The sequence below is a fragment of the Lactuca saligna genome, chromosome 4 (genome assembly GCF_052625555.1).
Source record: "Lactuca saligna cultivar CGN05327 chromosome 4, ASM5262555v1, whole genome shotgun sequence".
In the NCBI taxonomy this organism is placed as follows: domain Eukaryota; kingdom Viridiplantae; phylum Streptophyta; class Magnoliopsida; order Asterales; family Asteraceae; genus Lactuca; species Lactuca saligna.
This window is the reverse complement of record NC_136420.1, coordinates 52,682,537-52,695,379: the sequence shown is the minus strand read 5'-3', so window position 1 is coordinate 52,695,379 and position 12,843 is coordinate 52,682,537. Positions and strand designations below refer to the sequence as shown.

The following is a 12,843-nucleotide window of genomic DNA, read 5'->3' as shown; positions in this document are numbered from 1 at the left end:
TTCTAGACTACTCATATACTATTGAAGTTTGTAAAATAGTTTCATATAAATTATCTAATTTTCAAAAATCAAAAGAAATCATTCAAATTCCAAAAAGACTGTAGTTACAGCAACAAAGTTGTTAAATAAAAATTACAAATGATTGGACGAATATTATACAACATGATTTTATTTTAGATTTGCAATCTTAAACAAAATCAATATATAATTTATTAGTTTTTTTTTCCTGGATTTAAAGCCTAAAATAAGTACCTAATATTTATGGATTTTTTATTAAAACCAAGTACAAAGTAAATAATACAAAAGAATTATATATATAATTAAATCACAACATCCTTATGAACAGAACCTAACCCGGGTACTGTTCATTAGGTTTGTTTAACTGAGGTTAGTTTAAGGCTTCTATTACTCCCACCGTCTCTCGTCTTACCCCACCGCCTCAAATCGATCCATTCCATTACACCCCGCTCCCGAGTTCAACTTAAAGAGAGAAAAGAAAAGAAATGGGAGGAAATGAGAGGAAAGCAAGAGAGAATGGTGCTCCCGAGTTTCATTAAAGGAAGGAAGTGGAAGGAAAACTTTCCCTCCTACCTTTCCTCTCGATTTGGGAGGATTTAAAAAGAAAGAACAAAATGTTTAACTTTCCTTCCATTTCTCTCCAACTCAGGAACACAAATGACAATTCTTTTTTCCTTTCTTTTCTCTTCTTTATTTTTCTTTGCTATAACTCGGGAGCGGGGTGTTAATCTTCTTATTATTGGATTATGCAGTTGCACCCAATAAAAAGTCTGGGGTGTTAATCTTCTTCTTATTGGATTATGCAGTTGCACCCAATAAAAAGTCCTGCTCCTTCTCTTACCGTCTGGTCCACTAGAGGTTGAAGATGATTTTTGCTGCCCTATTACCCATAGTCGTCACCACAACAACATCACCGATCGACCTGCACTATAGGGTTGATACATCATCGTATTTCACCTTCTGTTCGTCTTTTTTGGAGGTTGCCTTCTGTTCGTATTTCACAGACACTTTCAATCATCTGCGAGGTTGGCACATGTTTGTGGTTTTGCGGCTTTTGCCTATTCAGATCTTTCTCTCGAGCGTAAAATCCATAAACACATAGATAAGATTCTTTGTGTTGGTAACATACTACAGAAAAAATCTTTTCTATAACTTGTACCCTCTTCAAATCAGAAAAACTCCTATAAAAATAGAAAGTGATTCAGAGGGCAGTCGATTCTTCTCAGGTTTGTCTAAGTGTAAAAAATTTGGGGTTTTGCTTCTCTTAATGATTGTACTGGAATGTTTGTGTGATTGATATGATCTAATTTGTAATTGTATAGAAAGATGGAGCCACAGATACCAGCATAGTTGGTATATGGGATGATAAAGGGTTATCTCTTACTTATTTCTTCGCAGATGCCTCTTTTTTGGGGCTTAAAGAAGTAGGGCCACCTGGATGCTCATACATCCATCATCTGATAGTCATCAGGTCATTTTGTTATACATGATTTTTATCTAATAGTCTGTTGAAACTATTAACAACTTCCACTTATTTACTACTTCTTTTTGTTTTTAAGTTTTTGCAAGATTCATTAGCTCATGAAGTCATCTGTTCTATTTTTATAAACATTATGGCTATAACATTCCTACTAAGTGACAAGCAATGGTTTGTTGTTCATGTTTGGAATATTTGGGAAATTTACTCATTTGACCTGTGTTTTGAACCCAAGAACACCAAGAATTGACGCTGAGATTTAAAAGAAACTTTCCTGATGCACACCAACTGCTCGATAAAATGCTTCAACCATGTTTCTGAATGTTTTTTTTCTACAATGTTTTATTAAGGTAAACTTAGTTTTGGGATCACTTACAGTTTAATGACTAATTTCTTTTGCCATTTTAATGTTCATGCTGCTTTTTTTGTGAGAAGAGAATAAAAAAGCAAAAAGATTGTTTGTTTTCTATTAACTGCAGGTGATGTCAATGCAGTTGACAATATTGTAGTTGCTTTTTCTCAGGTTTGGAATGCATGTACAAGGTCATATCTAATTGAAAGGCTTCCAGGTTAGTAATATTTGGTTCAAGTGGCAAGGTTATTTTTGGAACTGTACAATTAATTGATGGTTATAGTGTGTAATTAATTTAATGTTGACTGATTAGGACGATATATTGACGTCGGTGCAAACTGAAAGTGGGTGACATATCTGACTATTTTAGATCCAACCAGAAGCACAGGTAAGCATGCTAACGTGATGGATTATGATAAGGAACCCCTTTTTTCTCCCTCTCCAATCACTTACAAACTCATAATGAATAGGTTATTTTTTCAAAAAAGATTGTTCTAGCAACTTTGGCAATGAAACTTAAGGTTTTACCATCAACGACTCCGAAGAAAGAGTTTTGTGTAGACAACTTACTTTCCTTTGGTGATATGATTACATGTTACAATGAAAATGTACCTTGCTATTGTTTTCTTTTTACATCATCATTTAAGAAATTATTATTATTAAGGCCATAAATGTTAAATTTTGGTTGGATGATAAGACTAACAGAATTAGAGGAGAGTTATTCCTAAATAACTAATCTCATAAAATCATGGTATGTTACTGTTTTTCATCTTTTTTTAGTTTCTTCTATTTTCCATGTCATTTCTAGGGAATAAAAATAAAACAATAAAGATTTTTTTTAATAGTCTCAAGGTGAAGAGTGGTTTCATTACACTTGTAGTTGTCATATGTTTATTGATTCCTAACTTTTTTTCCAGTGCATATTGTTAAATGATCTGCAGTTTCATCATGGAATTCAGGTGGATTAATCATAATGCAGATTTTTGATATGGTTCCAATTTCTAGATACTTTAATTTTTATGTTTACTCTATACATCTTCCCTATATATTGAAATTCATATTTCTCGAGTCTAATTGGTCTTTGTTCCGATTCTTAATTTTCAGTTAGTTTGAGGACATTTTTGACATTGATAGTTCCATTACATCCTTGAGAGATGAAGTATGTTTGCTTAAAAAGAGGGTCGATCCGAAACTAAGGTTAATATATTCATTCACTTGGCACACTTAGATGAAGAGTAATATAATCATTTTTTTTCATGGTCAACGTAAACTAATCAATTTACCCCCCCCCCCCCCCCCCCCCCTTTTTTTTTTTTACTTTTTTGTATTTATGTGTTATCTAAATATAAATAAAGCGCATTATAGCAAAGTTTTTCAAAACTAGAAAGTCTTTCTTAATAGCAGCCTACTTTGAAAAATTGTCAAAAACATTTGATATTTTTCCAAAGTTGGTTGCTAATATTCCAGTTCAAATCATGAAAATTGTTTTTCGATGACATCGCCATAATTAGGTAAGATTCTCCAAAGTAGAATGTTGTAAAAGAAGAAATTGGAAAAATGTATGCATTTTTGTTTATTGTAATTCAAAGCCATGAGAAGTCAGAAGTGAATTAGATCTATGTAAAACTGTTTACATTGGCATATGAAAGCCTTACTTCTCAAGAAGTCAACTGCTATAAAATGTGTTTGCTGATCCAAGAGGCTTTGGAATTGGAAGGCACTACTGTAATTCATTTCTAATTGCTGCTAATTTTACTTATTTGTCTATTACATAACCATACTTTTAACTTTGCTTATCAGAGTATTGTATTTCAAAATATCTGGCCAGTTATAGCAATAAAAATGATTTCCAACCCATGTGAAGCATGGGTCCCTACACTAGTTTATAATTAAAGGAAAATTATATGAATTAAATATATTCTATGGATATTTTTTATATAAATAAAATCCAAAATAAATAACTATAGGTTCATAATTTGGAATCTATGCAAATTAGACACTTTTTACTCTTAGTGGACAACAAATTTATGAATTTTCCACGTTTACAAGGATAAAATAAATAAACAACACCTATCCAATATTGAGTGAGTGTGATAGCCCTCAGAAAAACCAATGTTCCCGTAATAGCCCATCCGATAACCATTAAAAATGGGAAAAAATCACAGTTGGGGTAAAATGGTCAAAAATATAAAGAAATCAAAAAATGTTTTGCCAATACCTCTCCATTATGCAGTAATCCATAAGAAATTTCTTGAATCTACAATTAGCATTAACCCATACAATTACCAAGGGTAAAACCATTCATTCTCTCTATACAATTCCTTTTGGACGTGCACGTTATTTAAGCACCTCAACCTTATTCAAAACCCAATAATCTTCATCACCGTTACTCCAATACTCTATAATATAACAAATCCTAACCAAAGTAAGACCATGGGTAAAGTTGTCCAAACCACTCCAAAACTACCCCATGATATAATAATTACAGGTAATACGACTCCACGTTACAATAGATGACATGGTGAAATTTGAAGTTTTTGATTTGAAAAATACCAAAAGCATGGATCATCTACAAGTCAAAATTACTTTACTCCATGTCGAAGCATTTAGAATTCATCATATATTGTCACTAAATTTAACCTTCAAAGTTCATATGAAATATGACAAAAAAAATATCAAATAGATAACCGGAAACTTTTGTCTGGAAAAATTAACTGCTTAAAAGGGCATTTAATGTAGCTTGAGTTACACTTTTAGAGATGTCAATGTCTCAACAACCAATATTCACCACCACTTCGATATTGCTAAACCCTGACCACTACCGCAATATTGAAATGTCAAAACGACCCCTATATGACAAAATAACCCAATTAAGGGTGATTTTATTAATTTATGCAAATAAAATGTAAGTATATTGCTATAAATGCCAAAATTCACCCCATATGATCATTTTAATTAAATTTCTAGAAATCAAATGGAAGTATACTGCTCTAAATGGAAGAAAATAGCCTCGAATGGTAATTTTAATAATCTTATGCAAGTTAAATCAATGCTTATTTCTACAAACAAAATGTCATTTAATGATTTTATGCAAATAAAATCAAAGCACGCACTTTATGACAATAATTTATATAAACAAATAATTAAAATAAATATAACTCAAAAGCCTTACCAACACTTGAAGGGACATGAGTAATTGGTGATGCTTTATTTTTTGCTTTTTCCTAGCAAACATCTCCATTCACGTGAAAATCATGTGAACAAACCATTGACGATGTTGTCCTTGCATTTCAACCTCCTAAAAATATTGAAATAGATATACAAAAAATAGGATTTTTTTTCATTAAACACAAATAAATGAAAGTACAATGCTATATTTGGCTAGTTTTATAAAAAATGAAAGTGCAATGCTATACATGAATAGATTTAAAAAAAAAACAATATAGGTATAATGTTATATTTGGATTGTTTTCCAGAAAAGATGAAAGTACGATTACCTCATTCTTCCATCAAAGGCTCTAGACTTGAAATTGGTATCATTTCCATTCTCATATCTCACATTGAACGTGATCTTACTTCATGACAACCTATTAACATTACAAAAATATGAGTAATTTACAGCTTTGGTTCCTGTGCAATGTTACTTTTTTCGACATGGTTAAAAGTATCATTTTTTTGCCTATCTCATGTAAAAAAAACAATTAAAAATGAAATAACAACTAAAAATTTAATCTAAGATTGAGTTTTTGTTTAAATCAAACAATACACAATTTCATCACCATTTCATATTGGATTATATAAACAGGAAACCCTTATAATGTACTACTAAATTTACATGTCAGAAAACAATACAAAGGACATAATACAAACACACTTATAGTTATTTACATCAAATTATAAAAAACTATTCTATACCACAAGAAAAAAAAAATGATAATAATTAAGCTTTACCTCAAAGTTATTAGCTATAACTTCCCAAGCCCCATCTTGTTGTGGTTAATATCGGCATCAAATGGTAAAGTACTTAGACATCCTTACACATAATAGAAGTTATATATCATTTATGACCTATCCTCATCAAATATTAAAGTACTTAAACATTGTTACACATACCGCTAAAAGTTTATTTATAAAAGCATAAAATATTACCTTAATGTCTTCATAGCTTGGATCTAGGGTGTGTTTGAGATTCCTTTTTCACCTTAAAAGTCCTTTTATAAAAAGAACTTTCTTTTTAAATTGATACTTTTAAAATGTGGTTGGCTTGATTTTTATGATTTTTAAGAGTTAAAAGTCAAATTTTAGGAAAAGGTGAGATTTTATGACTTTTGAAGAAGTTACTTTTTATTCATGGCAAAAGTTGATTTAAAAGAACTTATCTATTTTACTGAATATTTTCTGGACTTTTTTAACTTTTTGGAAAAGTTAAAAGTCCAAAAGTTGATTTAAAATGAAAGCCAAACACCCCTCTAGTGACCCTATACAACCTCTGCAATAGCAACATGACCACTTAGGTGTTGTTTGTTTTTTGGAAGAAAAAAAAACATCTTCAGACCTCTTATTGTTGCGCAACACTGCACATGCGTAACACTTTTCATCTCGCAACTGTTTGTTTTTCAGAAGTTTTCGGATTAAAAAACCTCTATGCATGTTCTTCTTGGCGCATCAATTGTTTTGCCTCTTCCTACCTCTTCCAACATCTTCTTCTTCTTTTTTTCTTGCTAAAATATTGATTATATATTGTTGAAATCTTATTTCACATTTTTTTTTCGTTTTTTTTTTTGTTTATTCTTGTTGAATTTCTTTTTTTATATTGAATAATAATAATTTGTTGATGAAATATCATTATTTTATGCTAAAATATCTTTTATTATTATTTTTTTTTGTTATAATATCATTATTTTTTTACTGAAATATCATAAATTTTTGCTGAAATATCATATATTATTAAATTTTTGGTATTAAAAATTATTTTCGGATTATAAAATCAGTTTATTTTAATTTTTTAATATATGTAGCAACATGCATATGTTAAAAAAAAACTGACACATTTCTTATTATAGGTTGCATCCGTATGATCTACGTCTTCTACTGCAGAGGTGGTCCGCAGACTTTATGGATTTTTGCTTTAGAAAATACAAACAACACCTTAGACACTTGTTTATATCAAATGGATTTATTTTTTAACCACTAGAAGACAAAATAACTGAAGAAAACAGGAAAAAAAAAAAAAAAAAAAAAAAGACAAAAGTTTATGAAGTGACAAAATATAAATCGATTTTCTAGTTCAAAACTAAATTGCTTAGAGCTTACTATCTGAACTTGAGAAAAACAAATATGGAGACAGATGTAGAGAAGATAAAATCTGAACATATTAAACCAAAATACTTGTGACCTATAAAATTAATTGATATTGAGCAAGACATAAATAAAGAGAAGCAGAAGTTGTTTTCACAAATGTGGGATACGGTTTCAAGAAGATGGAGAGACAAGGGAGTACACATGTCAAAAAGATGTTAGAAACCCATTTATGACTTCTTAACAAATCTGAGTTCTATACCTGAACTTCGCTTAGATAATCTTCAAATCAAGGCAAACACAAAAAGATGATAAAAACAAAACGTGTGTAAAAAAAGTAGCTAAATTTAAATATTGTTCTCAAATTCAAATATTAAACTCAAATATAAATGAAAAGGTTCCATATTAGGTCGGAAGATTTATTCGACTTATATCAATATTAGATGAAAGATTAAATTTAAGTGAATTAATTTACCAATTATGATACCTTTTAGATTTCAAGCAAACTTACCGATCTTAAGGAGGTTACTGGCGAGAACCCACAAAGGATGAGTTGTCATAGCTAAAAAAATCCAAAGAACAGAGAAAGCATGATGCAGAAAAAAGCAACACAACTGCATCAAGCTTCAAGTTGTGCACGATGGTAACTTAAACATATGAACAAATGAAGAGAAAGAAAGTAATTGAAAGTTTATGTAAAATCTTACTTGGAGAATGATGATTGGGACAGACGGTGGGGAAGGTGGAATCGACATCACCTGAGTCCTGAAAATCAATAACAAATATAAATTAGAAAGAGATGAAATCACTAAATTTAATGTTAGCGATGAAGATGATAGTGTGCAATGATTTTGTCCATCTGGCTGGTATATAAAAGAGCTAGTGTGATAGTTAGGGTTCTCTGACTTAGAGAGGAAGAAAATCAGCTTCATTGAAAAAGAAACGGAAAATGATATGAGAGAAGGAGAAGATCGCCTAATATAAGGGGAGGGCTTGTCTGAATCGAAAGATTTTTGCTAGGATCTGAGGGTTTCAAGAAGATTTCATCAAACATTAAAGGATTGGGTCAAAGTCTTTGAGAGATAAGGAGATTTAGTTTATGTTCGACCAAATAATATTTAATGCATAAATTGATTGTATATGTTGTTTTAAGGGTTGTACCTCTTAAAATTCAGTATTTTAGGCTAAATGGGTATATATATATATATATATATATATATATATATATATATATATATATATATATATAAAAACAAATCCTACTATTTCTAAAAATAGATTGAATAAAATAATAATATTTTTTAAAACGTCCAAATCATTAAGCTAATTTTACAAATAATCACTAATAAAATAATATTAAAATTTAAACAAACTCCTATAAATCTTCTCTTCCAAGGTTTTGACCAGATCTTTTTTCATCAAAATAAATACTCAACACCCTATAATTTGATCATTTCATGAATTTTTTTTATTTTTAATATGAAATGTTTCCTAAAACAAACTAATGATTAATTGAAAATAATCATTCTCCATCGAAAACAAATTAATTGTCGAAACAAACTATTTGTCGTCCGCCGCTTTACGCAGGTAAACGGCTAGTATATATATATATATATATATATATATATATATATATATATATATATATATATATATATATAAAACACCATATTTAAGCTAATTTAATTATTTGTTTAAAATAGTCTTTGTCAATTTTCTTTCTTTTCATTTTGTAGAGACGTTGGAATTTTTCACTGGAAGGATTTCAAGGAAATAGATCGTGGTTAGGGCAAATTATTCGGATTATTTTCTTCGTGGGCCTTCTTCCTCAACATGGGCCAGTCCCATATGACATATGAGTGATTTTATTTCATAGACTCAAAAGCTGGGGCGTGGTGATTCACGTATTGATGACGATATAGTTTAGGTATACTCTAGTCCAGGTGGATTTGACCTCTTTGTATTTCTTCTCCTTCGTCTAGCTATTCGCTAGTGGGTAGCTTAATTTCTTTTGCATTTTATATATGTGTTTTCCCGTTCAAAAAGGAAGGGAAAAAAAGGGAGGTAGAAAAAAATAGACGTTATGGTAATACACCACCCGCGGGTCATTCCAGAAAAGTAACAAATCACCAACGTATCCAACTGAAGTTCATCGATGTGGCAATGTATTTTGACTATCTGTGAAACACACAGCATATTTGTTGCAACTATGAAACGACTCTGATAGACATCTGTCTATGCTATGAATGGCAACGAAATGATCACTAGCTTGTTGCCAAAGTGAGTCTTTCTCCACTCCAAACCGCAACCACCAACTACTATAAACTATGATTACATAATTCTACTTGCTCTACAGTTTCTTTCGATAGATAAAAGGTAATCTAATAAAACTCATTTTTAAACCAAGGTGCATTAATCATTATTAAATTTAGCTTCATTATCTTTTAAATTATAATATATCCCAATAAGGTATCTTTAAACAGCTTGAATCGACTTGTTGCAAATGAGTCGTGACTTGTTTGGCTTTCAAGTATGAGAAGCCATGAGCTTTACGTCAAAGACAAACAGAGTCATGATAAGAAATAATATATAATATGTGCTTGTGTGTGTGTGTTATTATACCCTTTTAAGCCAACATTTCATATTGCTTATATATGTATGCATACGTTCTATGATTCTTCTATTTTAACACTTCTTATATATCTTCATGTAGTGTAGCATGTTGTTATCACGACAAACTTTAACACTGAAATTGGCCTTCTTGATGATAACCACAATCGCACAGTGTAATCCTCCAGAAGAGCCCATCAGATGTTCAACCAATTTCACAAACTGCACCATCACTAACTCTTATGGAGCATTTCCTGATCGTAGCATCTGCCTTGCAGCTGAGGTCGCATACCCTTCATCTGAAGAAGACCTTGTCTCAATAGTCGCCAAAGCTACGCAAGCAAACAAAAAGATGAGAGTAGCCACTCGGTATTCGCACAGCATACCAAAGTTGGTTTGTCCTGAAGGCAATGATGGGCTCATTATTAGTACAGAAAATCTCAACCGTATTATTAAAATCGACAAAGATAGCATGCTTATAACACTAGAGAGTGGTGTAACGTTAAGGCAACTCATCGAAGAAGCTGCAAAAAGTGGGTTGGTTTTACCTTATACTCCTTATTGGTGGGGATTAACGATAGGAGGTATGTTAGGTACGGGTGCACATGGTAGCACCCTTTGGGGTAAAGGTAGTGCGATTCATGACTATGTGGTTAGAATGCGGATTGTCACCCCAGGTCGTCCTGAAGAAGGTTATGCTAAAGTTCGGACACTAGAAGAAAATGGCGACTCTGATAGTGACATGAATGCTGCTAAAGTTTCTCTTGGAGTACTCGGAGTCATTTCTCAAGTATATATATATTATTTGCTTTGATTTTGTAGTTTCCTTTTACATGAAAAATACATCAAACTTGATCTAAATTTGAACCCGTAACTTATAGGTGACTCTAAGGATGCAGCCAGTGTTCAAGAGAAGCATTACCTTTGTAACCCAAAATGATACTGACTTGTCGGATCAAGCTGTTACCTTTGGGAGACAACATGAGTTTGCAGATATGATATGGTACCCAAGTCAAAAACAAGTTGTTTATCGGATTGATGATCGAGTCTCAACCAATGTGTCTGGAAATGGCCTCTGGGATCACCCTGGTTTTCGGGCAGTTCCTTCACTTGTGCTCCTTATTTTAAGATCTACAGGTACTCAGGCATGACCATACTTATACACACAACTGCAAACACATCCATATGGACAACAGTATACAGTTTTCTCTAGCTATTGTTTGTTTGCAAACAAAGTTACACAACTTTTGGCATCCACAATGTGTTAAATGTTTTAGAGTTTAATGGATTAATGTCACATCATCTATCTACTAATCATACAATTCTACCAAAAAATTTCTATAATGCACTGAACTATATAGAGTTAATAGGAATTATTTAAAAAAAAATCATTTATTAAAAAACTTTTATTTTTTTCATTGAAGAGTTCAATGACTATTAAGGTCGATCTGTAGCCATTGAACGTCAGCATGACATCCATATTAATACATTGAATGTTAGTTAAACATATCATCTCATTCAACTGTTCCAATAAATTATTCATTGTGTGGATGCTCTCAAAAGACATCGTACTAAAGATAAGCCGGTTTACTCTAAAACTTGTTAAGCTAGGTTGTATGTGCCATATTGTGGTAGTGAGTTTGTATAACTCCTAATCACACACCATGGCTTTTAGAAAAGGGTAAAAAGGAATTATATATTATCATATTCTCAATAATTAATAAATGTAGAGGAAGGTCAAGAAGCGAGAGGTGATGTTTCTGGAAAGTGTATTGGTGGAAAGCTTACTATAAACACTCTAATAAAGGGTGCATATGGGCTAACCAATGATGGTAAGCATGTTTAGACCTCAAAAATTTTCCACAATTAGTCTGAAATATATATTACTATATATAATCAAGTACATACTTTATGTAGGTATTATCTTTAAGGGGTACCCTGTGGTTGGATATCAAAATCGACTCCAAGCATCAGGGGGTTGTTTAAAAGGCCCCAAGGATGCCGAATTCACAGCATGTTCATGGGATCCTCGAGTCAAGGGTTTATTCTTTCACCAGACTACATTCAGCATCGGCCTTTCGAAAGCCAAAGATTTCATCCAAGACGTACAGAAGCTCGTAAGTATAACACCACGATCCTTGTGTGGTGTAGATCTCTATAACGGCATCCTTATGAGATATGTTACGGGTTCAAAGGCTTACTTAGGCAAACAAGAAGACTCATTGGATTTTGACATCACTTATTACAGAAGTAAAGATCCAAAAAGTCCAAGACTTTTTGAGGACGTTCTTGAAGAGATTGAGCAAATGGCTGTTTTTAAGTATGGTGGTCTACCACATTGGGGAAAGAATCGAAATGTGGCATTCGAAGGGGCTATTAAGAAGTACAGAAAGGGTAGAGAGTTTCTTAAGGTTAAGCAGAAGTTCGATTCATTAGGGTTGTTCTCAAGTGAGTGGACAGATCAAATTTTAGGACTCAAAAGTGGGCTAAGCATGTTTAAAGATGGATGTGCACTTGAGGGACTATGTGTGTGTTCACTAGACATTCATTGTGCACCCCAAAATGGCTATTTATGTAGACCTGGAAAAGTCTTTGAAGATGCAAGGGTTTGTACTTTAGTTTAAACGCTGATCAAAAGGGTAGTTTGCTCACATGGATTTAGTTAGCTTTTATAATTCTAAAGTTACGAGTTTGTGTCTTTTTGAAGACATGGGTATGTAAATTGAGATACATTTCAGGAAACCTTACTAATGCTAATAAGCTTATTTGTATATGAGAAGTACTCTCATATGGTTAGCAAAATTATGTGTTTTAGTCCAAGAAAAAGTTTGATGGTACATTAGTGGTCCAATTTTGAATATCTTATATGGTTTTTATGTTTGGCATTTTAGTGTGGTTTTGGTCCATACCCCACGTGAAATGACGAATCTACTCTTACATAATTCTTTTTTAATTTCTTTTAATTGTTTTCTTTATATTTTAATTAAATATAAATACAAAAAAGAAAAATCAAACCCATCCCACCTACGCACCTCCTACACCTCCCACTCCCCTCCATATTTCTCTTCCACTTCATTTTGTCTTACTC

General features: G+C 31.9%; 1 protein-coding gene and 1 long non-coding RNA gene across 2 annotated transcripts; both read left to right on the top strand.

The window, feature by feature from the left end:
- Positions 1-835: 835 nt before the first annotated feature.
- LOC145038503 (uncharacterized) lies at positions 836-3,087 on the top strand. Its single transcript, XR_013679406.1, has 4 exons — positions 836-1,244; positions 1,341-1,845; positions 2,019-2,064; positions 2,161-3,087. It is a non-coding gene; the product is annotated as an uncharacterized LOC145038503 (long non-coding RNA).
- A 6,710-nt stretch (positions 3,088-9,797) lies between these two features.
- Positions 9,798-12,557, top strand: LOC145041846 (putative L-gulonolactone oxidase 6). The gene is made up of 4 exons (XM_078990052.1): positions 9,798-10,545; positions 10,637-10,892; positions 11,486-11,587; positions 11,673-12,557. The coding sequence occupies exons 1-4, from the start codon at positions 9,865-9,867 to the stop codon at positions 12,377-12,379; spliced, it is 1,746 nt and encodes a 581-aa protein (XP_078846178.1). The 5' UTR covers positions 9,798-9,864; the 3' UTR covers positions 12,380-12,557.
- The last annotated feature ends 286 nt before the right edge of the window (positions 12,558-12,843 follow it).

What these genes read in the sequence shown, in the direction of transcription:
- LOC145041846 (XM_078990052.1), top strand. Translation starts at nt 9,865, where the DNA reads ATGTTGTTATCACGACAAACTTTAACACTGAAATTGGCCTTCTTGATG. An exon ending in TACTCGGAGTCATTTCTCAA is followed by an intron (nt 10,546 to 10,636) that starts GTATATATATAT and finishes CGTAACTTATAG; the next exon opens with GTGACTCTAAGGATGCAGCC. An exon ending in ATATGGGCTAACCAATGATG is followed by an intron (nt 11,588 to 11,672) that starts GTAAGCATGTTT and finishes TACTTTATGTAG; the next exon opens with GTATTATCTTTAAGGGGTAC.